Source organism: Scyliorhinus torazame, chromosome 7 (genome assembly GCF_047496885.1).
Source record: "Scyliorhinus torazame isolate Kashiwa2021f chromosome 7, sScyTor2.1, whole genome shotgun sequence".
Taxonomy (NCBI): domain Eukaryota; kingdom Metazoa; phylum Chordata; class Chondrichthyes; order Carcharhiniformes; family Scyliorhinidae; genus Scyliorhinus; species Scyliorhinus torazame.
Genome location: NC_092713.1, coordinates 208,663,798 through 208,691,735, shown reverse-complemented (window position 1 = coordinate 208,691,735; position 27,938 = coordinate 208,663,798). Strand labels below are relative to the sequence as shown.

Here is a 27,938-nt window from a genome sequence, read left to right as displayed (position 1 = left end):
CGTAAGTGGGTGATGGAGGGAGAGGGGGCGGCGTGGAAGAGGCTGGAGATGGCGTCCTACAAAGGAATGAGCCTGGGGGCACTGGTGACGGCACCGCTGCCGCTCTCGCCGACAAGGTACACCACGAGCCCGGTGGTGGCGGCAACGCTAAATATCTGGGGGTAGTGGAGATGACATAGGGGCGCGATGGGAGCCTCGGTGTGGTCCCCGATCAGGGATAACCATCGGTTTATCCCAGGAAGGATGGACGGGGGGTTTCAGAGCTGGCATCGGGCAGGGATTAGAAGAATGGAGGAACCTGTTCATCGATGGGACATTCGCGAGCTTAGGGGCGCTGGAGGAGAAATTTGGACTACCCCAGGGAAATGCCTTCAGGTACATGCAAGTGAGGGCGTTTGTGAGGCGGCAGGTGAGGGAATTCCCGCTGCTCCCGGCACAGGGGATTCAAGACAGGGTGATTTCGGGAGTATGGGTCGGAGAGGGCAAGGTGTCGGCGATATAAGAGGGGGAGGCTTTGGTAGAGGAGCTGAAAGGTAAATGGGAAGAGGAGCTGCGGGAGGAGATTGAGGAGGGGCTGTGGGCTGATGCCCTAAGTAGGGTTAATTCCTTTTCCTCGTGTGCCAGGCTTAGCCTGATACAGTTTAAGGTAGTTCACAGAGCGCATGTGATTGGGGCGAGGCTGACTAGGTTCTTTGGGATGGAGGACAGATGTGGGAGGTGCTCAGGAAGTCCGGCGAACCATGTCCATATGTTTTGGTCATGCCCGGCACTGGAGGGGAGTTGCGGGAACAGTATCTAAGGTGGTGAAAGTACGGGTCAAGCCAAGCTGGGGGCTAGCACTATTTGGAGTAGTGGACGAGCCGAGCGTGCAGGAGGCGAAAGAGGCCGGCATTCTGGCCTTTGCGTCCCTAGTCGCCCGGCGAAGGATCTTGTTAATGTGGAAAGAGGCGAAGCCCCCCAGCGCAGAGGCCTGGATAAATGATATGGCTGGGTTTATCAAGTTGGAGAGGATAAAGTATGCCTTGAGAGGGTCTGCGCAGGGGTTCTACAGGCGGTGGCAACCGTTCCTAGACTATCTCGCGGAGCATTAGATGAAGGTCGGTCAGCAGCAACAGCAACCCTGGGGGGGGGGGGGGGGGGGCGGAAGAGGAGGGAGGGAGAAAGGGGGTTTATCTGGGGGGCATTTGAGCAAGAAAACACATGAATGATCCGGAAAACTGACATGTACGGGAGGAATCCAATGTACAAAGTTCTGTATCATATTGATTTGCCATATTCATGTCTTGCTATGCGAGCTTTCTTTTTTTTTGTTGCGGGGGGGGGGGCTGTTTGTAAGGCTGAAAATTTTCTTTAAAAAATCTTAATAAACATTTTTTTTTTAAAAAAGCTGTCCAAAGTGATATAATAGAGTGTTAGAAACCAAACACGAAACAAAAGACTCTGAAGAAGAAGAGGAAGATACTGACCAAAGAGAAGGCATTGTCTTAGCAATGAGAAGTTTCAGTGCAGTTCTGGTCACAGAGTCAGTCAATTGTACTGAATTAGTCAGTGGATGTACATCGACAGTATGTGGAACGGACTGGTTGAAATGTTAACTTGAGTCTTAAGTGACAAAGATCAGAACGAGGTTAAAGAATTTGGAAGTTCTACGGGTTTCAGATTTGGGGATGATAATACCCTTAAAACTCGCTGAAAAGAGTAGTGATTCCTTGTAAAATCGGCAGAAGGAATCAATTTATTGGCACAGATCTTGTATCCAATGAATACCTTTATTATTGAGCTGACCATCGAAGAAAAAACGTGTATGAAACTTGCATTTGGAAAAACTGTGAGCATGTAATTTACACAATCTGGACACTAATGTACCCTGTTAATGAATCCTAATTTTTCTTGTAAAGAAATTAAGAAAGTACTGTTAGCATCAGAGAACAGGAATTTAGAAAACAAAAAGTTGATTGCGTTAAAGTTGCACCAGCAGAACTTCCGGTGACAGGGATGTGCTGAGCAGTCACACATCAGGTGGCTCTCCTCCGAAAGACAGAATAATAGGCACTTTTAGCAACATTTAGCCCAAAATATTCGGACTAAAACATTCCCTCACCTTTAACAACAAGAAATACAGCAAGGATGCCAGGAAGCATCAGTTCAAGATGACGCAGAGACACTAAAAACTGCGGCAAGGGACAGGGGCAGCAAGCAAGCGGGTCAGTGGACCCACAATGTGAGGGGCCCACTCCCGAGACAAGGAGGCAGGTGACGGGAAAAACGAGTCCCCTACTCCCCCTGGCACCAGGTGATGGATGGAAGACATTCCTCACCAGGGAACTGAAGGAGATGAGAGACGATGTTCAGGCCAAAATAGAGGCGCAGGTGAAGGAGACAATGAGACAGCAGGGAACAGGCAAGGAGGGGGGAGGGCGGGGTATGGGAGAGGCCAGGGAGAGAGAAGGAGGAAGCTGGAGAATGGTTGAAACGTATATCCGGGTGCCTAAAGCAAGGCCACAAAGAACAGAACCCCCAAAGAAACACCAAAAACAGGATGTGGCGGGTGGGGGAGACAATCGACAAAGGGGGGAGGGGGAGGCGAGGGGGAAACAACTGCATATATGTAAATAGCTGACAATCGCCCACTGAATGGTACAAGACCTTTTTAAAAATAAATTTAGAGTACCCAATTATTTATTTTTTCCAATTAAGGGGCAATTTAGCGTGGCCAATCCACCTAACCTGCACATCTTGTGATTGTGGGGGTGAAACCTACGCAGACACAGGGAGAATGTGCAAACTCCACAATGATACAAGACCTAAGGAAATATCTTAAAGCAACAAAAAGTGGGGGCAGCGGGCGGGGGCGGTTGAAGGGTGACCGATACAAATGGAAATGTCTTGGATATTGTACCCAATGCACATACCCTTGTTTATTGTACAAGTGGACAAAATGAAAAACAGCAATAAAATCATTTTCAAAAAAGAATTCGCATCAGCAATTTGCCCATCCATCTTCCCAAAGATTAAAATATTTTGCTCAGGGATGTGGGTATAAGAGATGAAGAAATACAAAACTTATAGAACAGATATGCAGTAGATGGGATTTTTGTAATAATAATAATCTTTAATATTGTCAGATGTAGGCTTACATTAACACTGCAATGAATTTACTGTGAAAATCCCCTCGTCACCTGTTCGGGTACACAGAGGGAGAATTCAGAATGTCCAATTCACCTAACAAGCGCGTCTTTCGGGACTTCGTGCGAGGGAACTGGAGCACCCGGAGGAAGCCTATGCAGATACGGGGAGAACGTGCAGACTCCGCACAGACCGTGGCCTAAGAAGGAACTGAACCTGGGATCCCGGCGCTGTGAAGCAACAGTGCCAACCACTGTGCTACCATGCCAAAATATAGAAAACTATAGTCAGAAATACAGAAGAAACCATTGCGACTCATAGCGAGTATACTCTTAGCAGGAAATTTTTATGAATTTGTGGCTAACGTGTGGGATAAAGAAAAGAACATTTTCATTTTACACTTTGTAGACATGACAACTAAGTTTAGTCAGTCGACGAATATACGTAGTAAAGAAAGTAATTGTGGAAAAATGGATAGGGAGTGGACTGGGGCCACAGGATAATGGGGGGGTGGGGGGAAATTGGCCGCTGATGAATTTCGGGATGTGTGAGAACATGAACATAATAGTTGTGAATACAGCTTCAGAAAGTCCATTTAGTAACACGAGAAATCATTCTGTGATAGATGAAATGCTTCGTAAAATTTTGGCAGATAGGCCAAATTGTAAATTAACTTTGGGTGGTTTTAGCATGGGCAGTTCATACAAATAATTCATTACAGATGGTAGGGGGCTGCAGTCCATGTCAGGTTTTTTTTACAGAAATCCCCAAATTCCTTTACTCATGAATTATCATCCTCCAACTTGGGAGGGGACTACGATTAGATTTTCCTTTTCTGAGCATTTGAGTGCACTGCACATGGGAAGTACAGCATTCCTGACAGCAGAAGTTTCAAAGAATTCAGAGAGCTTTGGGGCACAATGTACGGCTATCGGAAACTATTTTCAAACAGGGAGACATGACATACAAAAAAAGAGATGGATCTAACGGCAGAAAATTCCAGGCAAGGTTATAGGTACAGCTGGTAAAAAAAAGTAATTTTGTAGCATGGAAACCAGCCTTCGGGTACACTCGTCAAGATTAGTGGGCACCGATTACAAGTTTGAAGATTCAAAAGGGGTTACTGAAAGCGCTGAGTGGCGGCACGATGGCGCAGTGGTTAGCATTGCTGCCCGACGGTGCCAAGGACCCGGGTTTAATCCCAGCCCCGGTCACTGTCTGTGTGGAGTTTGTACATTCTCCCAGTGGAGTTCTCCCAGTGAGCCAGAGAAGACACAGCCAGAGTAAGGCAACAAAGAGTGAGTTTGAGAATTTGAAGCTAGGTGGGAATTTGAAGCTGGGTGGGGAGTAGGTGCTTTTTAACCCTGGTAAGTGACTTGTAAGTAGTTTTTCTTTTCATTGTCTACTTTATTTATTTATTTTTTCTTTCGTTTTTTGGAATTGTAGTTGTATAAGTTAACCTAAGGTTTAAGATAAGGTAGGAGATCCCAGACCCATGTCATGTTCCTCGTGTGCGATGTGGGAGCTCAGGGACACGTCCACTGTCCCTGGCTCCTTCACGTGCAAGACGTGTGTCCAGTTGCAGCTCCTGTTAGACCGCTTGACGGCTCTGGAGCTGTGGATGGACTCACTTTGGACCTTCCGCGATGCTGAGGACGTTGTGGATAGCACGTTTAGCGAGTTGGTCACACCGCAGGTGAAAGTTACTGAGGGAGATAGAAAATGGGTGAACAAAAGACAGAGCAAGAGTAGGAAGGCAGTGCAGGTGTCCCCTGCGGTCATCTCCCTGCAAAACAGATATACCGCTTTGGATACTGTTGAGGGAGATGGCTCATGGTTCATGGCATCGTGGCTGGCTCTGCTGCGCAGCAGGGCAGGAAGAAGAATGGCAGGGCTTAGTGATAGGGGACTCAATTGTCAATTGTAAGGAGAATAGACAGGCGGTTCTGCGGACGCAATCGAGACTCCAAGATGGCATGTTGCCTCCCTGGTGCAAGGGTCAAGGATGTCTCGGAGCGGCTGCAGGACATTCTTGGGGGGGGGAGGGGGGGGGGTTGAACAGCCAACTGTCGTGGTGCACATAGGCACCAATGATATAGGTTAAAAAACGGGACGAGGTCCCACAAGCTGAATTCAGGGAGTTAGGAGTTAAACTAAAAAGTAGGACCTCAAAGGTAGTAATCTCAGGATTGCTACCAAAGCCACGAGCTCATCAGAGTAGGAATGTCAAGATCGAGAGGATGAATGCGTGGCTCGAGAGATGGTGCAAGAGGGAGGGCTTCAAATTCCTGGCGCATTGGAACTGGTTCTGGGGGAGGTGGGAACAGTACAAACCGGACGGTCTGCACCTGGGCAGGACTGGAACCAATGTCCTAGGGGGGGTGTTTGCTCGAGCTGTTGGGGAGGGTTTAAACTAATATGGCAGGGGGATGGGAACCGATGAAGGAAGTCGGAAGGTAGTAAAACAGGGACAGAAACAAAAGGCAGTAAGGGGGAAAGTGCAAGGCAGAGAAGCCATAGTCAAAAATCAAAAAGGGCGACGGTACAAGGTACAGTGACTGAGGGGAGTTCAGTGAATAGGCCCAGTAATACTAAAAGGAATAAAACGGGAAGTAAAAACATAAATGGTAAGCGACGCAGCAGGTTGTGACATGAAGCTATGGGTTCAACGACAAGGAAAATTAGGAGAAACGTTATGAGGAAATATAACTTAGGAGAGGTTACTGATCGAGGTGTTAAGATTCAAAACAGAGGTATAAAAGCCAACATAAGTGTACTGTACCTGAATGCTCGTAGTATTCGGAATAAGGTAAATGAGTTGATGGCGCAAATCATCGTGAATGACTATGATTTAGTGGCCATTACTGAAACATGGTTAAGGGATGGTCACGACTGGGAGTTAAAATCCGAGGGTATCAAACTATTCGGAAGGACAGAGTGGATGGTAAAGGAGGTGGTGTAGCTCTGTTATTTAAGGATGACATCTGGGCAATAGTAAGGGATGACATCGGTGCTATGGAGGATAAGGTTGAATCCATTTGGGTGGAAATCAGGAATAGTACAGTGAAAAAGTCACTGATAGGAGTAGTCTATAGGCCACCAAATAGTAACATTATGGTGGGGCAGGCAATAAACAAAGAAATAACTGATGCATGTAGAAATGGTACAGCAGTTATCATGGGGGATTTTAATCTAATGTCGATTGGTTTAACTAGGTCGGTCAAGGCAGCCTTGAGGAGTTTATAGAATGTATCCGCGATAGTTTCCTAGAACAGTATGTAATGGAACCGACGAGGGAACAAGCGGTCCTAGATCTGGTCCTGTGTAATGAGACAGGATTGATTAATGATCTCATAGTTAGGGATCCTCTCGGAAGGAGCAATCACAATATGGTGGAATTTCAAATATAGATGGAGGGTGAGAAGGTAAAATCAAACACTAGTGTTTTGTGCTTTAACAAAGGAGATTACAATGGGATGAGAGAAGAACTAGCTAAGGTAGACTGGGAGCAAAGACTTTATGGTGAAACAGTTGAGGAACAGTGGAGAACCTACCAAGTGATTTTCCACAGTGCCCAGCAAAGGTTTATACCAACAAAAAGGAAGGACCGTAGAAAGAGGGAAAATCGTGGATATCGAAGGAAATAAGGGAGAGTATCAAATTGAAGGAAAAAGCATACAAAGTGGCAAAGATTAGTGGGAGACTAGAGGACTGGGAAATCTTTTGGGGGCAACAGAAAGCTACTAAAAAAGCTATAAAGAAGAGTAAGATAGATTACGAGAGTAAACTTGCTCAGAATATAAAAACAGAAAGTAAAGGTTTCTACAAATATATAAAACAAAAAAGAGTGGCTAAGGTAAATATTGGTCCTTTAGAGGATGAGAAGGGAGATTTAATAATGGGAGATGAGGAAATGGCTGAGGAACTGAACAGGCTTTTTGGGTCATGCTTCACAGTGGAAGACACAAATAACAGGCCAGTTACTGATAGAAATGAGGCTATGACAGGTGAGGACCTTGAGACGATTGTTATCACTAAGGAGGTAGTGATGGGCAAGCTAATGGGGGTAAAGGTGGACAAGTCTCCTGGCCCTGATGGAATGCATCCCAGAGTGCTAAAAGAGATGGCTAGGGAAATTGCAAATGCACTAGTGATAATTTACCAAAATTTACTAGACTCTGGGGTGGTCCCGGTGGATTGGAAATTAGCAAACATGACACCACTGTTTAAAAAAGGAGGTAGGCAGAAAGCGGGTAATTATAGGCCAGTGAGCTTAACTTCGGTAGTAGGGAAGATGCTGGAATCTATCATCAAGGAAGAAATAGCGATACATCTGGATGGAAATTGTCCCATTGGGCAGATGCAGCATGGGTTCATAAAGGGCAGGTCGTGCCAAACTAATTTAGTGGAATTTTTTGAGGACATTACCAGTGCGGTAGATAACGGGGAGCCAATGGATGTGGTATATCTGGATTTCCAGAAAGCCTTTGACAAGGTGCCACACAAAAGGTTGCTGCATAAGATAAAGATGCATGGCATTAAGTGTAAAGTAGTAGCATGGATAGAGGATTGGTTAATTAATAGAAAGAAAAGAGTGGGGATTAATGGGTGTTTCTCTGGTTGGCAATCAGTAGCTAGTGGTGTCCCTCAGGGATCAGTGTTGGGCCCACAATTGTTCACAATTTACATAGATGGTTTGGAGTTGGGGACCAAGGGCAATGTGTCCAAGTTTGCAGACAACACTAAGATGAGTGGTGAAGCAAAATGTGCAGAGGATACTGGAAGTCTGCAGAGGGATTTGGATAGGTTAAGTGAATGGGCTAGGGTCTGGCAGATGGAATACAATGTTGACAAATGTGAGGTTATCCACTTTGGTAGGAATAACAGCAAAAGGGATTATTATTTAAATGATAAAATATTAAAACATGCTGCTGTGCAGAGAGACCTGGGTGTGCTGGTGCATGAGTCGCAAAAAGTTGGTTTACAGGTGCAACAGGTGATTAAGAAGGCAAATGGAATTTTGTCCTTCATTGCTAGAGGGATGGAGTTTAAGACTAGGGAGGTTATGCTGCAATTGTATAAGGTGTTAGTGAGGCCACACCTGGAGTATTGTGTTCAATTTTGGTCTCCTTACCTGAGAAAGGACGTACTGGCGCTGGAGGGTGTGCAGAGGAGATTCACTAGGTTAATCCTAGAGCTGAAGGGGTTGGATTATGAGGAGAGGTTGAGTAGACTGGGACTGTACTCGTTGGAATTTAGAAGAATGAGGGAGGATCTTATAGAAACATATAAAATTATGAAGGGAATAGATAGGATAGATGCGGGCAGGTTGTTTCCACTGGCGGGTGAAAGCAGAACTAGGAGGCATAGCCTCATAATAAGGGGAAGTAGATTTAGGACGGAGTTTAGGAAGAACTTCTTCACCCAAAGGGTTGTGAATCTATGGAATTCCTTGCCCAGTGAAGCAGTTGAGGCTCCTTCATTAAATGTTTTTAAGATAAAGATCGATAGTTTTTTGAAGAATAAAGAGAATGAAGGTTATGGTTTTCGGGCCGGAAAGTGGAGCTAAGTCCACAAAAGATCAGCCATGATCTCATTGAATGGCGGAGCAGGCTCGAGGGGCCATATGGCCTACTCCTGCTCCTAGTTCTTATGCTCTCCCAGTGTTTGCGTAGGTCTCATCCCCACAACCTAAAACAATGTGCAGGTTAGGTGGATTGGCCTTGTTAAATTGCCCCCTAATTGGAAAAAAATAACTGGATTCTCTAAATTTACTTTAAAAATAATTGAAAGTGCTGAGTAACCAGGTACTTCTCATGTACATATGTTACAGACGTAAGAGAACCAGATCGCGGAAATTGGCAGGGTGTCTGAAGAGGCACATGATGCACCGAGGCATCATGAGGCTAACTGTCCCAATGGTTGGCACTAAAGTGACATATTTGCCAGAAGGGGCCAGTCAGTGGAAGGATGCAACTATCATTGATAGAGCTGGGGAGGTCACCAGAAAACATAAAAAACTGATTGAATGTACAAGATAATGGCGAGGTTAGGCCCATGGATTAGAAACAGGAAGTACAAAAGTGGAGAGCACAGAAACGCAGTGTCAGTTTGGACAGTAAGTCTGACAGTGAACATACTCATAGGAAGAGATCAAGAACTGTTGAAAAAACATCTCATAATAGGAGGGCAGATCAAGCATTAGCAGTCTCCCGAACTGAGATACAAGACAGGATGGAGGATGCAACTTAACAATGACAAGAAATATGGTACAGGCTAAGAATGATACAAGGAGCAGAAGCCCATATAACTGAGAGGTCTTAGTGGCTTCCAACAAATTAACGATAATTTAGCAAAACAGCAAGAACTTCAAAGTTGGAAAGAATTTTGGGTGTCCACGGAGGTCCCAGACAGGGGACAATGAGTTCTATCTCACAGATGGATATGCATAGAAAAGGTGCTTCCTGATGCAACTTATAAGGCCAAGGTTAGGCTGGAGGCACGGGTTTTTGAAGAAAACCATGGTGACCAAGATATAAGGGTACATTCACCGATGGCAAGAAAAGCTAATTTGAAGATCTTCTTGGCTCTGTTAGCTGCAAATGCAAGTCGATAGATTTAAAAGCTGCATTATTACAGGGACATCAGCTTCAAAGAGAATTTTTTCTTTGTCCTCCGAAAGAGATGCAAAACACAGAAAAGATACTCTGGAAGTTAAGTAAATATGTATATGGATTGAATGACACCTCCAGAGTTTGGTATTTCTCAGTGAGGTTGGTTGTGTTAAAGTTGGGCTGTCTTCAGTTGAAAGCAGATCCTGCAATGTTTTATTGGCACCACGTTGGGAAACCTTTGAGCATCTTCATGATGCATATGCATGATTTTTTGTGGGGTGGTAGTTTCGAATTTGAAAATACTGTTATTAACGGGCTGAGAATGGAATTCAAGATTGGAAGTCAGGCCTCTGGTGCATTCAAATACATTGGGTTAGAAATCGGGTAGAGTGAGTTGCATGTCACTCTACATGAGCAGCCTTGGAGAATATTAACCCAGTAGCAAATATCCTTGGTAAGGCCTCACAAAAGGATAGAGTAGCTTCTGGAATGGAAAAAGAGGAATCCCAAAGTTTAATTGGGCAGCTGAATTGGTTAGCTAGACAAACAAGACCGGTTGCCAGTTTTGATGTTTTAGAACTAAGAACTAAAATGAACAGTCCCAAAGTTGAAGAAATTGTTCAAGTAAACAAAATATTGGCAAAATTAAAATTGGAGAATTGTGTTTTGAAAATCCCATTTTTAGGTGATATGAGACAACTGAAACTGATTGTTTATGGTGGCACATTTTATGCTAATAGTTGTGGTGGCGAGTGCGGAAGCATTTAAAATTTTTCTTCTGGGGAAGAAAGGTAAATGTTGCCCTTTGGCATGGGAAACTAAAAAGATACGAAGAGTGATTAAAAACTACACTGGCAGCGGAAACACTTGCCCTAGTGGAGGCAGTAGATATGGCACTTTTTATATCCGGGTTCCTGACTGAAATTTTAAATGGAACAGGGTATCCGGGAATACTACCTCCAGAATGTCACATAGACAATACATCCCTTTGAGAGAATGTCCACTATATGAAAAGTGGCAATGAAAAGACGACAAATTAATATAACAAACAAAAAACAAATGCTTGATAACAGGGAGATCGACTAGGTGAAGTGGGTTGATAGCAGTTGCCAATTATCTGACTGATGCAAATAGGGGCTAGCTTGAAGAAATTATCAGAAATTGTTAAAGAGGGGCATCCTTTCCTAGAAGGAAGGGAATGTTAGGGTGGATTTTAAAAAATTAAGGGGAAGTAGGGTGCATTTATTTTCGAAAAGAAAATATATACATTTGTATTATGTAAATTTTACATCAAACTTAAAGATTTTCTTCTTTAAGGGGGGGAATCTGTTAGGAATTAGTTAATATTCCCCAGTGCTTAAGTTATAATTGGAGCTTTAATTGTTTGATAGAGTGCATAAATAGACAGCATAGATAGACAGCATAGATGTCCCGTATCAGCCTCCCCGAACAGGCGCCGGAATGTGGCGACTAGGGGCTTTTCACAGTAACTTAATTTCAAGCCTACTTGTGATAATAAGCGATTTTCATTCATTCATTTCATTTAGATAAGACAGCATAGGTAGACGGACAGGTAGACGGACAGGTAGAAAAACATACAGAGATACAGGTGGCACTGTGGAATTGGAGAAGTGATAGTAGAACACAATAAAATTGAGAGTTGAAGTCAAACTTGCTTTTTAGTTCTTATTACAGAGACACCATCAGAACTTAACATCAATATTCATGTTGCATTTGGTCTCTCAGAGGCATTTATAAGATGCCAGACACAGGTTGTTAAACACTAAGAATTAAGAGAAATATATCAGCATAGACAGAGGATTGATTAACAGACAGAAATCAAAGTAGGAATAGATGAATTATTTTTTGTGACAGGTCTACCTTGTGTCACATCACAATGATTGATAATTGGCCCTCAACTATTTGTAACCTATATCAATGACTTAAGATGAAAGATCTGAGAGTTATAGGTCAAAGTTTTCTGACAATACAAAGCTAGGTGGAAAAGTAAGCTTCGAGGAGTACATAAAGAGGGAATATTATGACATAGATTGGCTAAGTGATGGAGTATGAAGGTGGCAGATGGAGTGCAATGTGAGGAGGTGTCAAATTATCCACTTTGACAGAAAAAATAGAAAGTAGATTGCCCCCCCCTCCAAAATGAGTGATTAGTGAATGTTGGTATGTGCAGGAATTGCGTGTACTTGGACTGTCATGTGACAGTACCCTTTAAGAAATGAGTGTTTAAGAAATGTACCTTTAAGAAATGGAGCTGCTCATGTTACTGGAGTGATGTCAGAGTGTGGGTGGAGCTGAGCTCTACTTCTGCTTTTTAGTTTCAGTTTGAGAAAGCTTGGGTGTGTCTGTGTTTTTCAGTGAGCTGCACTGCTGTTGATCTCTGCCATCCAAAGACTATCTATGGATCATTTGGTGAACTCAGAATTGTAAAAAGGTCTCAGTATTAAATGTAAACCTAATGTGCTCCTGTTTGAAGGTTTGTTAAGTCTTTTGGGTGTAAAAAGAACAGCATACAGGTTACTTAGTGTTGTATTCTTTGGGGTGTGTATTTGATTTACTGGTTGCTAAGATATTCACGGTTTGTTTTAAAAAGGTTAACCTGAGTTCATTGAATAAATATTGTTTTGTTTTAAAAAATACTCGTCCATTTCTGCTGTACCATACCTGTAGAGTGAGCCGTGTGCTCCCCATACCACAATCTATTAAAAGTTGTGGGTCAGGTGAACTCCATGATACACTTTGGGATTCTCTATACCCTGGCCCATAACAAATTGGGGGCTCAAGAGGGATAAAAGTCTATCTTTTGGATTGGTTTAGTGAAATTAAAGACAGTGAGGGGTGAGCATATTGTGGTTGTTTTTCAGGTGTGGTATTTCAGTTAAGTAGGGTGTCTGTTGTGGACAATGGCTCTTTCAGAGACTCTGAGGTTTTTGGGGGTGGAGACGGTCACATGCAGTACCTTACGGACAGAGACTAAAAGTAGACTCTTGGATTTGGCAAAAACATTGCAGTTAACATTCCCAGACAAAATGCGAAAAGATGAGGTAATTATGGCGGTGGCTAAGCATTTAAAGTTGCCGGAGATACAGTCTGACTCATTCGAAATGGCAAAGATCCAGTTGCAGATTAATCAACTTGAACATGAAAAAGAATTAAAGCAGCTTGAATATGAAATGAGAGAAAAAGAAAAGGAGAGAGAAGAAAGAAACAAAGAAATAGCCCTAGCATAACAAAAAGAAAGAGATAGAGAGGAAAGGGTAAAAGAGAATTTAAATTTCAGAAAATGGCTATGAAACATAAGTCAGTTAAAATTGGCAGACGTAAAGGGAAACGTACAGTTGGATGATAGTGATGAGGATAGTGAGAAAGAGCGTCAAAGTCGAAGGTTTGGTGGGGATCTATTTAAATACGTCCAAGCATTGCCAAGGTTTGACGAGAAGGAGGGAGAAGCCTTTTTCATTTCATTTGAGAAGGTAGCTAAACAAATGAAATGACCACAGGACATGTGGGTATTACTGATTCAAACAAAGCTGGTAGGTAGAGCTAGTGAAGTGTTTGCATCACTACCGGAGGAGGTATCTGAGACGTACGAGGTGAAAAAATCCATCTCAGGTGCACATGAACTAGTGCCTGAAGCTTACAGACAAACGTTTAGAAATTTAAGGAAAGAATTTGGTCAAACATACATGGGGTTTGAAAGGCTCAAACAGAGTAATTTTGATACGTGGATAAGGGCTTTGAAAATAGACCAAACGTATGAAGTTCTCAGAGCAATTATACTTTTGGAGGAGTTTAAAAATTCAATTCCTGATGTAGTGAGAATTCATGTGGAAGAGCAGAGGGTTAAAAGTACGAGGTTGGCAGTAGAAATGGCAGATGATAAAGAATTAGTTCATAAATCAAAGCTTGGTTTCCGACATCAGTTTCAGCCTGTGAGGGATAGAAACTGGGGACATGAGAAATACTCAAATGGTAAAAGGAGAGGCGATCTGATGGGAGATAATAAGGAGAGTGTACCTCAGATTAAAAAAGAAATCCAGGAGGGTGGAAAAGAAATGAAAAGTTTCAAATGTTTTCACTGTAATAAACTAGGCCCTGTAAAGTCACAGTGTTGGTGGTTGAAGAAAAGCACTGGGAAGGCTGATGTGGTAAAACAGGATAAGACAGTGGGGTTTGTTAAAGTGGTAAAGGAAAGCCAAAGTGAAGCGAAGGAGGTGCAAAAGATTGTACAGCCTGATCAAGAGGTGATTGATAAGAAGGTGCCAGATGTCTTTAAAGAATTTACTTGTGTGGGTAAAGTTTACTCATGTGTATCAGGAGAAGTAGGTAAAGAAGTCACAATTTTAAGAGATACGGGAGCTAGTCAATCATTAATGGTAAGAGATGAGGAGTTATGTAGTTTGGGAAGAACGTTGCCAGAAAAGGTGGTAATATGTGGAATTCAGGGTGAGAGGAGTAGTGTTCCATTATATAAGGTAAGGTTGGAAAGTCCAGTGAAGAGTGGTGAAGTGACAGTTGGAGTAATAGAGAAACTATCTTGCCCAGGAATACAGTTTATCTTGGGTAATGATATAGCTGGATCGCAGGTGGGAGTGATGCCTACTGTGGTCGATAAGCCAGTGGAAAATCAGACAACTGAAGTGTTGAAGGACGAGTATCCTGGGATTTTTCTGGATTGTCTAATAACAAGGTCACATAGTCACAGGTTAAGACAAGAGGAGAAATCGAAGAGTGAAGATGAAGTTGAAGTGCAATTATCAGAAACGATTTTTGATCAGATGGTTGAAAAAGAACAAGAACAGGTTGAGGATGAGGCGGATATTTTTAGTTCAGGAAAATTGGCGGAGTTACAACAAAATGATATAGAAATAAAACGGATGTATCAGAAAGCATATATGGAAGAGGAATCTGAGTGTATGCCAGAGTGTTATTACCGTAAAAGTAATGTCTTGATGAGGAAATGGAGACCTTCACATATGCAGGCGGATGAAAAGTGGGCAGACATTCATCAAGTGGTATTGCCGGTAGGGTATAGAAAGGAGGTGTTGTGAGTTGCACATGAGGTATCAGTGAGAGGTCATTTGGGAATAAGGAAAACTCAAGCTAAAATCGAAAAACATTTTTATTGGCCTGGACTACATAAAGATGTAGTTACATTTTGTCAATCATGTCACACATGTCAAGTGATAGGGAAACCTCAAGCAGTGATAAAACCAGCACCCTTATTACCCATTCCAGCATTTGAGGAACCTTTTACAAGGGTCCTAATTGATTGCGTAGGACTGCTTCCGAAAATAAGTGGGAATCAATATCTTTTGACTATAATGGATGTGTCTACTAGGTTTCCAGAGGCCATTCCAGTACGTAATATTACAGCTAAAATGATTGTGGAGGAATTGCTTAAATTCTTTACGAGAGTTCATAGAATAAACATTGTTTTGTTTTTTAAAATACTGGTCCATTTCTGCTGTACCATACCTGTAGAGTGGGCCGTGTGTTCCCCATACCACAATCTGTTAAAAGTCGTGGGTCAGGTGAACTCCAAGATACACTTTGGGATTCTCTAAACCCTGGCCCACAACAGGCTGCAAATCACAAAGTTAACATGCACATGCAGCAAATAATTAGGAAGGTAAATTGTAGGTTAGCCTTTGTGGCAAGGAAGTTTGCAGACAAAGATAAGGAAGTTTTGCTGCAATTATACAGTTTTGGTGAGACTGGAGCAACGCATACAGTCTGTCTCCAAGGAAGGATAATTGGATTGCTCCAGAGTTTGGTATTTCTCCGTGGGGTCAGTTTTGGGTTGATTGATTCCTGGAGTTGAGAGGGCTGACCTATGAGGAGAGGTTGCGAAGAATGAACTTGTATACTCTATTGTTCAGAAGAATGGAAAGTAATCTCATAGAGCACCTGATAGGGTAGTTGCTGAGAGGATGTTTCCCATGTTCAGAGAGTCTGGAACTCGGGGTCACCTCGGAATAAAGTGTTGGTCAGTTAGGATCGAGACAAACAAGAATTTATTCATTCAGAGTGTTGTGAGGTTTTAAGCTCACCATTACAGAAACTAGCCTTTTAAATCCAGATTTTATTAAATTAGTGTCAAATTCTCCAACTGCCATGGTGGGATTTGACCTCACACCTCTAGACATTCATCTGGACCTCTGGATTACTAGTCCAGTACCATAAACACTATGTTACCGTATCCCATATGACCTCCTCCCGCTGCTATTTTTTTATTTCCATTGTCTTCCAGTCGAGCAAAACCTTGATTTGAAAATTCTCATCCCCATTTTCAAATCCGTCCATGCTCTTACCCCTATTTCCTCAAACATTGCACAAAAGCGTTAATCTGTTTGAAAGCTTGGTGATAGCAGGTATACGTAACTAATATAGTGAGCTGCTCCTGTAATACAGCAGAGTCAGCAAACTGTATCCTGACACTGAAGTGGAACAGCCCTCCATTACAATGCTAGGAAGACCGGACATGATCAGAAATCTGATTGAATAGACATGCGTGTACAGTGGTGACATGATTAAGAACAGGGACATTGAGCTGGCCAAGGGAAGTAAGGGTAGTATGTGCTGACCGGTTCAGGGCTGCCTGTGTGCAGTTCTGTTTCTGGTGTGAAAAGGACAAGCACTCGGGTTGTTCAATGTGGACGCATTTGGAGGAAAGAGCGAGGTGGAACACCAGGAGGAAGGGACTAGTCCTATTGTACATTTCAACTTCCTTCCCCACCACTCTCGTAGACAAGTGGATGGTGATTAAGAATCATTCTCTCTCTAGACGATGTGAAGTGATGAGGTCAACTTCTGTCTCCCGCCCCCCCCCCCATCCCTCTGACTGCAAACCACCATCTCAGCAAAGACTAGGAACTGAATAATGGAGCATTTTGGCCTGTACAACGTCACTGTCCATTTTACCAAACCTTTCAGTGTATGTTAATTTGACCAGAGTACCCAAGAAATTGAACCACCCTCCCTAAAGCTCAACATTAAATTTTGTCCGATAACATGCCTGTGAAGTGGCTTGGGGGCATTTTACTACATTGAAGTTGCTATACAAAACGTTGTTGTAGAATAGATACTTACTCTTCCTAATTGCATCTCTTCACTTACTCTGACTAGAAAGAAGATTGGGAATGGGAATAGAATTGATTCCTGAGTCTAATAATATCTCACCGTAAGGTAGCAAATAGTGCCTCCAGAATCCAAAGGGAGCCACACCTCTGTTGAGGGTCATAAGTGAAATGGATTTCATGTGATCCCTAGGTCACATTATGAGCATCAGTGGGTGAATATCCCTTGGCTTCTGGTTGAAGTGCCTGCACATATTGGACACATTTTGAATTAATTAACTAATTTCTACTTTAGATTGCTAGACAGAATGCCATTGGTAAATAAATGATGCATCTCACTTTAGAATAGAAAAGCAATGTTACATTGTCAACCTGACTAAAATGCCAAATTTACCTCCTGTCAGTTGAAGATGCAGCAACGTCAGTGATCGTGGTTGTGTAGTAATTTGCAGTCTTGTCCGCACCACTCTCCCGGCTGAAGTACGTGTTAAGACACGAGGTGCTAAAAGAGGACAGAAAAATCATACACTTTTCCCAAGTTCAGTCACACAAATGCACTCCACCATTTAAGTCAGTTACATTTGGGTTTAGCTTAATACAGAGGGAAAAAATTCCTGCAAAGGTTCTCCTGCTCATCCTCCACAACTTCAGTTGAAAAATGTGAAAAGAAGTTACAGTGGATGAATGGAAGAACCCCCACCTAACTCCAAACGTTTAAAGCACATCAAAATTAATTTCAGGGTCAAGTACCCTCTATATTCATCTCATTGAGCAATCTTTGGTAAGGTAGAAACAAAGATGTTGATAACACAAAAGGAAGTCATTATGTCTGGGCTGTCTGCCATTTTCAACTAGCAATGGCATCAGGTATACAATATAGCCACAAAATCTGTGGAGGCACTTTTAATAGTTACACCAAATCATTACGTTTGCCCTCAATAGCTGCGCAGAAACGGCGCCATAAGAAATGTTCCCTTTAAGTCGCATAACCGTGCTAAAACCTAAAAGTTCATGGGCATTGCTTGCACAAAATTGGTCCGTTTAAGTTACCACGGCCTTGAAATAAACATTAAAGGGATTGGGCACTTAATTAAATCACTCACAGACTGCAAACTGAAAATAGAGGAAAACTGGTCACAAGAGATCCCTGCCGTTTGCTACGGTTGAAAATTAAAGGGTCAGAAAGCAAGTCAATCCTTGAAAGACTAGAACAGTCATAGATCATAGAATGTACAGTTCAGAAGGAGGCAATTCGGCCCATCGAGTCTGCACCGGCTCTTGGAAAGAGCACCCCACTTAAGATCACACCTCCACCCTATCCCCGTAACCCAGTAACCCCACTTAACCTAAGGGCAATGTAGCATGGCCAATCCACCTAACTGGCACATCTTTGGGCTGTGGGAGGAAACCGGAGCATCTCGAGGAAACTCACGCAGACACGGGGGGAACGTACAGACTCCGCACAGACAGTGACCCAAGCCGGAAATCGAACCTGGGACCCTGGAGCTATGAAGCAACTGTGCTAACCACTGTGCTACCGTGCTGCCCCCTATGCTACTGTGCTGCCCCTCAAAGTCTTGATCAAATGTTTTTTCCAATTATTCCCTCTATCGTTGTGATCAGTGCTTCCTTCGACACCTGGCAGAGATTGGAATTGTGGGCTCATGGCCCCATTTCAAGACACAAGATTTAATTTTAACATGGACAATTTCACATCGGACAGTGAGGCTGCAATTCACATTGTGGAACAAAGGAGCTGAACTGTTGGTTTAAACCAAAAGCAAGGAAATAAACTCATACAGGAAAGGGGATGGCAAACTTTCCAAACTCACCAAACTCATCACATATGGATTTGTTATTCCCTAGCGTTGGGTGTTCAAATGTTTCACGACAGTAAAGAATCTTGGTGTTCTGGTTAACCAAAAGGATCCCTCCAAGGGCCAATAGCTGTGCTTCACTGACACTGTCAGCAGACACTTTCTGAATTCTTTTCCGTATAGCCCGATAGCGACAGTACTGGGGGTAGCTTAATATTTTAACTCGTGGTCGATCATCTTTAAATCCTAAAACACAAAGAAATTATTTTGATAATATCAAAGGCTTGCCTGCACCAATTCATCACATGTAGCTGACCTGAGCTTTAATCCGACTACATATAGACAATGGTTACCTCATGGGTGGCGTCACTATAGCAGATGTGAAAAATGATCCAACTTACAAGACATAAAGCTCCTATGCGTATCTCTACCATTGCAGTGGACTGTCCAGGAGTCAGTTCTGTGAAGCACAGGGTGGGAAACTGAGCCTTTGCTATCTGAATTGATTCATTTGAAGCAACCACGGTCCATACCTTCCATTGCTTAAACACACGTTGGGGGTGGGGAGGTAACTTTCCACTTCATAAAGAGCAGAGCAATCTGATAAGAATGGATCATCAGCCGTAGGGTTGGCTGGTCCCTTTTTGGCTGGTCCAATTTTCATCTCCATGATTTCAATGGGACAAAATCAAGTGGTCTCACCAATAAGCATGTAATCTGTTCCAACAGAAAATTGCCTGGGCAGTAAGCAATGACAATTATCCCCAAGGTGTTGCATTCTTACCAAATACAACTTCTGAAAGCAAATAACTCCACCCCAACACAAGCACAGGCCCTCACACACCTGATGCACACATCTCTATTCCAAACCTGCTCTATTAAATACGTGCACATGACCAAGTCCTACTTGCCAACCCCAGCATCGCACATCTATCGCACACTATAGAGTACTGCACCTCGCATGTTGCCTACTTGGTCCAATAATATTACTGTTCAGTAGCTTTAAGAATAGTCTCAACTTGACCTACCAGATTTCACCTAAAACACCAACCCAAATTGTGGGGCACTGGCAATCATCAACATAGAAACATTCAACCAAGGAAACCTGGGAAACAATTTCTTAAATCTGTATGAGATGATATAATGTCTCTTCCCCCATTGTTGCCTGCCACTGATGCCACCTACTTGCAGGGAGACTTCAGAGTAAGGCTGGTGCGTCTACCTTTGTGTTTCCCTGAAGCATCTACCAGTTTGGCATGAGGACAGACAACAAACCCCCACTGAGAGATGGAATTGGGGTAAAACACAGCAACAGTAATCCAAAAGCGAAATACAAATGATAATTGGGATACACATTAACCTAATTCTGGTGGGGGAGGGAACGAGAGGAGAATCCATAGAATTCCTACAATGTAGGAGGAGGTCATTTGACCCATCGAGTCTGCACCGACCCTCTTAAAGAGCACCCTACCTAGGCCCACTCTCCTGTCCTAACCCCGTAACCCTACCTAAGCGGCACATCTTTGGACTAAGGGGCATGGCCAATCCACCTAACTTGCAAACCTTTGAACTGTGGGAGGAAACCGGAGCACCCAGAGGAAACCCACGCACAGTGAGAATGTGCAAACTTCACACAGATAATCACTCAAAGCCAGAATCGAATCCGGATCCCTGATGCTGTGAGGCAGCAGTGCTAATCACTGTGTCACCGTGTCGCCAAGACATTAGGAATATACAGGAGCAACGCCTTAGTGCTGCCAGGAATCGAGAGCAATAAAATGGTCCGGATAAAGAGATGAATGCAAATTAATAAACTGGTCCTATCAAGGTTAAGTTGTTGAAGTATACTCTTAACACGTACTGCGCTTACCTAGCTCCTGGTGCTTGGAGTCTATCCAATAGGCATTGAAAATTAAAGTCAGAGATTCACTGGGCCACAGGACAGTGTAATTTTCTAATGAGAGTATTCTGCCATTTTCCAAACTTACAACCTTAAAAAAAGTGGGACCCAGAAGACAGAGAAGAATTGACAAGTAAAATGATTAGTTCATTAAAGGCAAAAATGGTGATAGAATAGACAAAACAGGTTTTATATACGCAAAACATTGAATCATTATCCCAAGACTGTGTTCAAACTGTCAGATTTCCTAGATTACAACAGTGACCACACTTCAAAATAAAAAGAATGTCCTTACTTTAACATTGTGATGAATGTAAGAAATTGATATATATTATATTATGTTGCAGTAATGTTATTAAAAAACCCTGATTTAAAATACAGACAATATGTCTGCTAAAGCTGTAAGTAAAGAATTTAAACGGTGAGATAATTATTCATTCCAACCGCTTACTTGGTTATAGATAAAGGGCTAATGGAGTCATGTTTTGATTGCTGGAGATTCCCTGGAGTGTAGAAAATTTATGAGAGGTTGTATTTAGTCCAAGCTAAGCAGATCACAGAACTTATTGGAATACAGATCACGTAATTAATGGGAGGAGTCAGGTTTGTCTGTAGTTTTGCAGTCTGTTATAGGATTTTAAGTTCAACAGCAGTTTTACCAAATGATGTTAGATTGAGCAGAAGTGTACTGGATCTGCTCTTGAAAAGAACTCTCCCCAAAAGTCTCTACACAGCTAAGCAAGTAACCTGTTTGTTAACTTTATTTATAAGTGACATTTGAACTAAATTGGGATGCTTAATTGGAGTTAGTAGCAAGTATAGATAGTAAGGTCAAGTTTTTCCTTTTGTCTAAGAACTGTTCAACTGGTAATTTTAAAGTTATTTCTTTGATGTTAATGTGGTTAATTCAGTGTTTAAATTAAAGTTTGTTTTCACATAAAAGCTACCTATTGGTCGGAGTAATCACTCCTAGGGTGAAATATCCTCTCCTCACAGTTTTATAATTACAAATTATTTGGGGTTCTTGTCCAGCATTCTAGCAAATGTTGGGATCTGGTCCAGTATCCTAGCAACAGGTTTTGGGGCGCCGAGGTTGTGAAAGGCATTATAAAAAAGGCAATAAATCAAATTGGATGCAAGAAATTTTTTCAAACCAAAATAACACCAATTAAACCAGCTGGTTTAAGCAGTGAGTAGTAGTTGGGCTGTACGGAGCAAAAAGGTACCACATTCCATCCTTGTTCTGTGCTGAGGTTAGTTTATCTCAGACAGCATCAACGATATTGGTGCATCACTCAGTTTTAGTGTCCCAGCATCAGAGAGCAGAAAATGTCAGGTTTGGTATTCCTGACTGCTGCCCAGCATTGCCTGCAAAAAGCATGAAATTTGAACCTCTGGCAGGGACAGTAATGGACAACAGCACATGTCTCCCTTGACCAAATAACCAGCTGGCACTCAAAATGGTTGAAGTGAACGTCCACTTGAACAAAGTGGAGGAGAAATACCTCAAGTACATTCTCAAAAAGAGTAGAGAAAATCAACAGGATTAGAAAGGATGAAGAATTGGGCATTCCATCCACCCTTTCTGTGTGAAGTATTTATTTCTAATTCCCACCTCGTTTAACTTTTCCTGAAACCAGAAAACAAGATGATATAAATTTTGAGTCCTTTGTTCTCTCAGAATGCAGTTTGACCGCCACTTGCAAATTATTATATCCAGCTGAATGAGGGTATTATTCCGAAGAAAGAGAACTTTTTTCTTTGGTGAAGCAAATTGTGGCTTCATCAAATCATTCCTGTTGGATTTTTCATTGGTCTGCACACTTGTTCAGTCATGGAAAGCTTTTTTTAAAAAAAATACACTGACCTGGATATTGGGGCCAGCAGCAAAGTAACAGCTTTTTGAAGAAAGTTACCCACAAAGATCTAGTGACCTGTGTGGCATGAATTTCCCCTTCCTCTACCTCAGTTTGAATCTGGTGCCAAGCCAAGGTGAACTGATTCAGCAAGTGACAGGATAATCAGTCAATCATATTTATAGAACATAGAACATAGAACAATACAGCGCAGTACAGGCCCTTCGGCCCACGATGTTGCACCAAAACAAAAGCCATCTAATCTACACTATGCCATTATCATCCATATGTTTATCCAATAAACTTTTAAATGCCCTCAATGTTGGAGAGTTCACTACTGTAGCAGGTAGGGCATTCCACGGCCTCACTACTCTTTGCGTAAAGAACCTACCTCTGACCTCTGTCCTTAAAGTTATGTCCCCTCGTGCCAGCCATGTCCATCCGCGGGAGAAGGCTCTCACTGTCCACCCTATCCAACCCCCTGATCATTTTGTATGCCTCTATTAAGTCTCCTCTTAACCTTCTTCTCTCCAACGAAAACAACCTCAAGTCCATCAGCCTTTCCTCATAAGATTTTCCCTCCATACCAGGCAACATCCTGGTAAATCTCCTCTGCACCCGCTCCAAAGCCTCCACGTCCTTCCTATAATGCGGTGACCAGAACTGTACACAATACTCCAAATGCGGCCGTACCAAGAGTTCTGTACAGCTGCAACATGACCTTTTTATGTATTTATGTATTCTCACAGACAACAAACCAGAAAATAAAATGCAGTGATTTCCTCTACGCTTTTAATTACAGAGAACAAAATGAATTAAGGTAGAAACTGCAAGATTAAAGGTGAGGTTTGTCACAATGGAGACATTTGGCATTCCGCAAATATAAACTTAGTTTTTCCAGGGCCAGTGGGGCTGTTCAGCAATAATTATGAACCTAGTTCAACAAGGTATAACTTTTTCAAGGCCTTTTATAGCTAGACTAACAGTGTAAAAGGGCAGGTTCTCATCAATTCAGTGATTTTTACCCAATTGCATTTTGTGGGTGGAGGGAGGGGAGGAGGTCTTCAACAGTGCACCTGATGCTGACACACAGAATTACTGATAGCAATATCTGTACTGTCATGTACAGGCTCCGTCAATTGCTGTCAGTTTCAGAAATCATGATGATGATGACACCGACAGATTTGTTGTCATTGCTACTGCAAAATACAGGCCAGGTAAGAATAACCTGGATGAAACACACAAAAACATTGGAATTATACGGGTGTGGTGGCCAGCTCTATATAAATTGCACCTTATTGTGAAAAAATGCCTTGCTTTTACTCTTTGGGGCCAGCCAAGTGCCCTAACACACAAGGAATACCATCACCATATTTAAAAGATTTCAAGGCAAGCAGCTGATAAATTTACAATATTAATCACACATTTTCTCCATGTGGGGATTCACCTTTTTTTCCCCCATGCCAAAAGATCCCAGGCACAAACTAGTAACAGACAATATCCAGGGCCAACAGTTTGACAGGGATACTGCTGATGTTTAGGCGTTGCAGCTTCACAGTTTATCAGCACAGATGACCCGTCAATCCCAGAATTTGCCACAGAGAATGCGACTTGGGGTTCCAACATGCTGTATGGTATTTCATAGAATCATAGAAATCTATAACATGGAACAGACCATTGAACCCACTGTGTCCACGCCAGCCAATAAGTAGAGATCCAGCCTAATGAAACGAGGCTGCAGCTCTGGAGGTTACTGCAAGTGCATTTCCAAGTAGTGAGCTCCACTGTTAGGGGACTACGGTCTCACACTGTATAGCAGTGTTTTTCAAACTTTTTTTTTCCTGTGACCCACTTTTACCAACAGGCTAACCTTTGGGACCCACGCTAGTCGATGTTCGTGACCCAGGCCAGTCTAAGGACTTCAACTGACATTAAGTTCTCGCCAAATCCTTTTTAAGAGGTTTGTCTTTGAACTCGCCATGCCTTTGAAGTTTTGAGGGTTGTTAACCTTTCATTTACCAGTAACTCCCTGCATACAGCACACATGGGCTTTACATCCTGATTTACATTGGCAGAATTAAGAAAGCCACAACTCAATAAATTATTTTTATACTACTTTGTTCCCGACTTCAGTTTTTTCTTTGAGTTTTCACGAGAAGCCTTGGAGCTCAGCGTACAGCTCATGCCAATGCTGCTTTGTCCTTCCCTGGACTCTCCTGAGAAGCTCTCTCCAGCAGATTCAGTTGCGAGATCCTGGCCTGTTTGTGTCTCTGATGCTCTCTTCCTTATTACAAAATGACCCATCTTCAGTTCTTCACACAGTCCCCTTGCTTTCTTGCAGGCAGCTGTAAATGGAGGATCTTTCCTGGATGGTTTCACGCACCAAAACATGGACGTGTAGGGCACGTAACGTCAGCGTACATGCCACGCTCATGACTTCTGGCGGAAAGAGTCCATCCTTTGAATTGAAAGAACCGTCGCAGCCAGCATTCTTAAAAGCCTATTGCGGCTGTTGGGACGCTTCACCCGCGATCGGGAATGCCAGAACTGATCGCTCCGCGACCATCCCGACACCCACCGCGATCCAAAGTTTGAAAAGCCCTACTGTATATGATAAAATATGTACATAGATCTGCTGATCGCTATTCCTGAAATTTAAAAAATTGAACAAAGACCTGTAAAATGGCTGAAATTGTGTCTGCCTGAAACTCCCGAGCAAAAGAAACCGCACCGCAGTTTCAGTGAAACTCACCCCTTGTTATATCGGAGCTACTAACAACCACTTGCAGACTGAGCTGCCCAACTTCAATAAGGAACTAACACAAAGGTCATTTGTATTTGATAACCCAGACTGGCCAGTAGAGACGGAATTTCGATGAAGGCAATGGTCTCTCCAACATTCCCTTTGACCCATAATGGCTGAGATGTTATCAGCCTGGAACACAAAGCCAATTTCCAGACACTGGATAAACATCCTTTGTTGAAGACATCGTGGAGGTAAAGTCACGTGACATGGGCCTCTGGCTTGTGGGACAAGCAATATTGCCTTGCTGAACTAGATAGTCTGCTGTTTAACATCGGCCGAGCAGGACACACCAAAGGAGTTCTGTCCCAGGTTGGACACGTGGCTCCATCTACCCTGCCTCTGCTGGAAGTCTGCCTTGGCCTACAGGACAGATTCATCGAAACTGAAAGCGTTGGTTTTCAGGCCCCGACATCCGTGAAGGAATACCATTCCACAAACACTTTGATTCCAGACTCTGGAACCCACATTAAACAGTATTTCTTTTCTGGATCATCACTGCACCGTAAATCCTCAATATCCTCAAATCTCCTCTGCATCCTTTCTAATATCAAATTTCCTATGGTGTGATGGCCAGAACTGCATACAGTACACCAGCTGTGGTCTAACTAGAGTTTTATTCAGTTCTAGCATAACCTCTTACTCGTTTATATTTTAGTATGATATAGGCAAATGTCCGGGGATTCTCCGGTCCATCAGCCACATTTTCCTGAATGGCGCGCACCTGCTAGGAGTGACCTTCTCCATTCCCTCAGCCATTGGTGCCACCATACGCCACCTGGAAACCTGCAGGAGAGGGTACGCTGTTGGCAGACCGGAGATCCCGCCAACGAAGAATTCTGCTTCATGTGTGCCTTCGTAATCACCTTATCTGCTTGTCCAGCCACCTTCAGGGACTTTCATCTCACTTCTTAGCATCCTATCATTTATTGTGAGTTGCTTTGCCTGGTTAGCCTTCTCAAAATGAATTGCCTCACATTTCTCCAGAATAAACTCCATTTTCCACTGTTCTGTCAACCTGACTAGCCCACCGTTATCTTTCTGCAGTCTATAGCTTTCCTCTTCATCATCTACCATATGATCAATTTTTCTATTGTCATCTTGGAGCCATTTCGACTACTTACCTCTCTCTTTCTTCTTCTGGGGAATGGTAATTAGATGATTGACAACTGTTAAGCACTTAAGGAAACAGATAACTGGTCCCTCACAAGTGATGTGTTATGCAGTGTATCTCATTGGGTGCTCACGCGCATTAAGGAAGGTGCTTCGGCCTATCGAGATTAAAGAAATACGAAAAGCCAACAAGTTCAGAAACCTCATCTACCCAACCTCAGTACGAAAAAACATGTACTAAAATAGCAGAGAAAGCCAAAGAAACAATTCTCTCTGGGAATGATGGGAAAGATTCATACGTCAGCTACTTCAACCTCAAAAGCAGAAACACGAACCCAGGTACAATGTGATTTTAAAATAAAATAATTGGAATGCCACACATAATGGGATTCTATTCATCCTGATCAGCTGGCAACCCGCTTCCATTTACTATGATAGGTGTTCAATTGGAGACACATTCTTAAAGCTAAATTATGCATCACTGATGGAAGAACATTTGTTTACCTTCCATACTTTGTACTTGTTGACATGGGATGTCAACATTATTTACACCTCCAGAGTTCCGATCACCTGTGCTCAATGAGTTGAAGGGATATTTTATAGTCTCGCAATGTGCTCAGCAGAACGCTGAGGCTTTAAAAAAATAATAACTGCATGACAGCAATGCACAGGTCAAGACAAAGTCCATCCCTTCTTGGTTAGTCATCAATGTGATGCAGACTTATTCCTTAAACATCACAAAGACTATTCAAACTCTGCAATTTTTGAATCCTTCTATGTACAACTGAGGGACCTGTTAGCACAGTTGGCTTGATGGCAAGCACGTGCATCAGATTAACACCAATAGCATGCCGTTCAGTCCCTTTTTCAGCCGAGATAGACTTGGGGCTGGTCTCCCCACTCTACAGGTGGTACAATTACAGAACTTTGGGGTGGTTCAGCAAATTGTCTTTGGGTAGAGAACTCAAGAAGATGTGTAGGATTGGTATACATTTTGATCCATGGTGCTTCGACCCTGGAAGAGAGTGACAACGAGGCAATTACAGGACCGAGAATCAAGATCACAATATCACAGCTCCATTCCTGACCTGTAGCCCTTTCAAGCTCTCACTAAATATGCAGAATAAGTTTTACAGCACTGAACCAAAATTTAGTCTACCTACTCGCTGAAGAAGCAGTCCATCTGTCTGCACAAGGCTAGGGTTATTCGAATTCAGAGTCCTATAAATGTCAGTTCCAGTGCTCACCATTATTAGAAGTCACTTTATTTCATGAAAAGGCTGAGCTCCACTTTAAAACTTAGCAATTGCTGGATTTGTATCTATGCAATGTCCTGCTGAGCTAATTATAGAGGTAAGGCTACAACTAAGAAATAAGCACTTGATTAACCTTGGCTGCTGTCACAGAGCCAAACAAGAGCACTCTGTTCAGGTAATGGGACCCCGCTACATCAAACCTCAAGTACATACCTGTAGGACTTGATAATTCCAGATGAAAATGCATGCCCATGATGGCCAAACTTACCAGCCAGTTCCCTGAACATACACTGAAGTCCACTCTGTGCATGGGACGAGGCAAAATCTTTCAATAAGCTAGCAATTTTCATGTTGAC

The 27,938-nt window shown here is 42.7% G+C and overlaps 1 protein-coding gene across 1 annotated transcript in view; it reads right to left on the bottom strand.

Annotated features, from left to right (window-relative positions):
- The window catches only part of LOC140426815 (uncharacterized), a 171,251-nt gene that overhangs the window by 102,066 nt on the left and 41,247 nt on the right, over positions 1–27,938 (bottom strand). Inside the window, exons 4-5 of the mRNA XM_072512024.1 lie at positions 18,670–18,900; positions 17,232–17,339 (exon numbers count right to left, since the gene is read on the bottom strand). Of these exons, the coding sequence (XP_072368125.1) occupies positions 17,232–17,339; positions 18,670–18,900 (339 nt within the window). The remainder of the gene's footprint in view (positions 1–17,231; positions 17,340–18,669; positions 18,901–27,938) is intronic.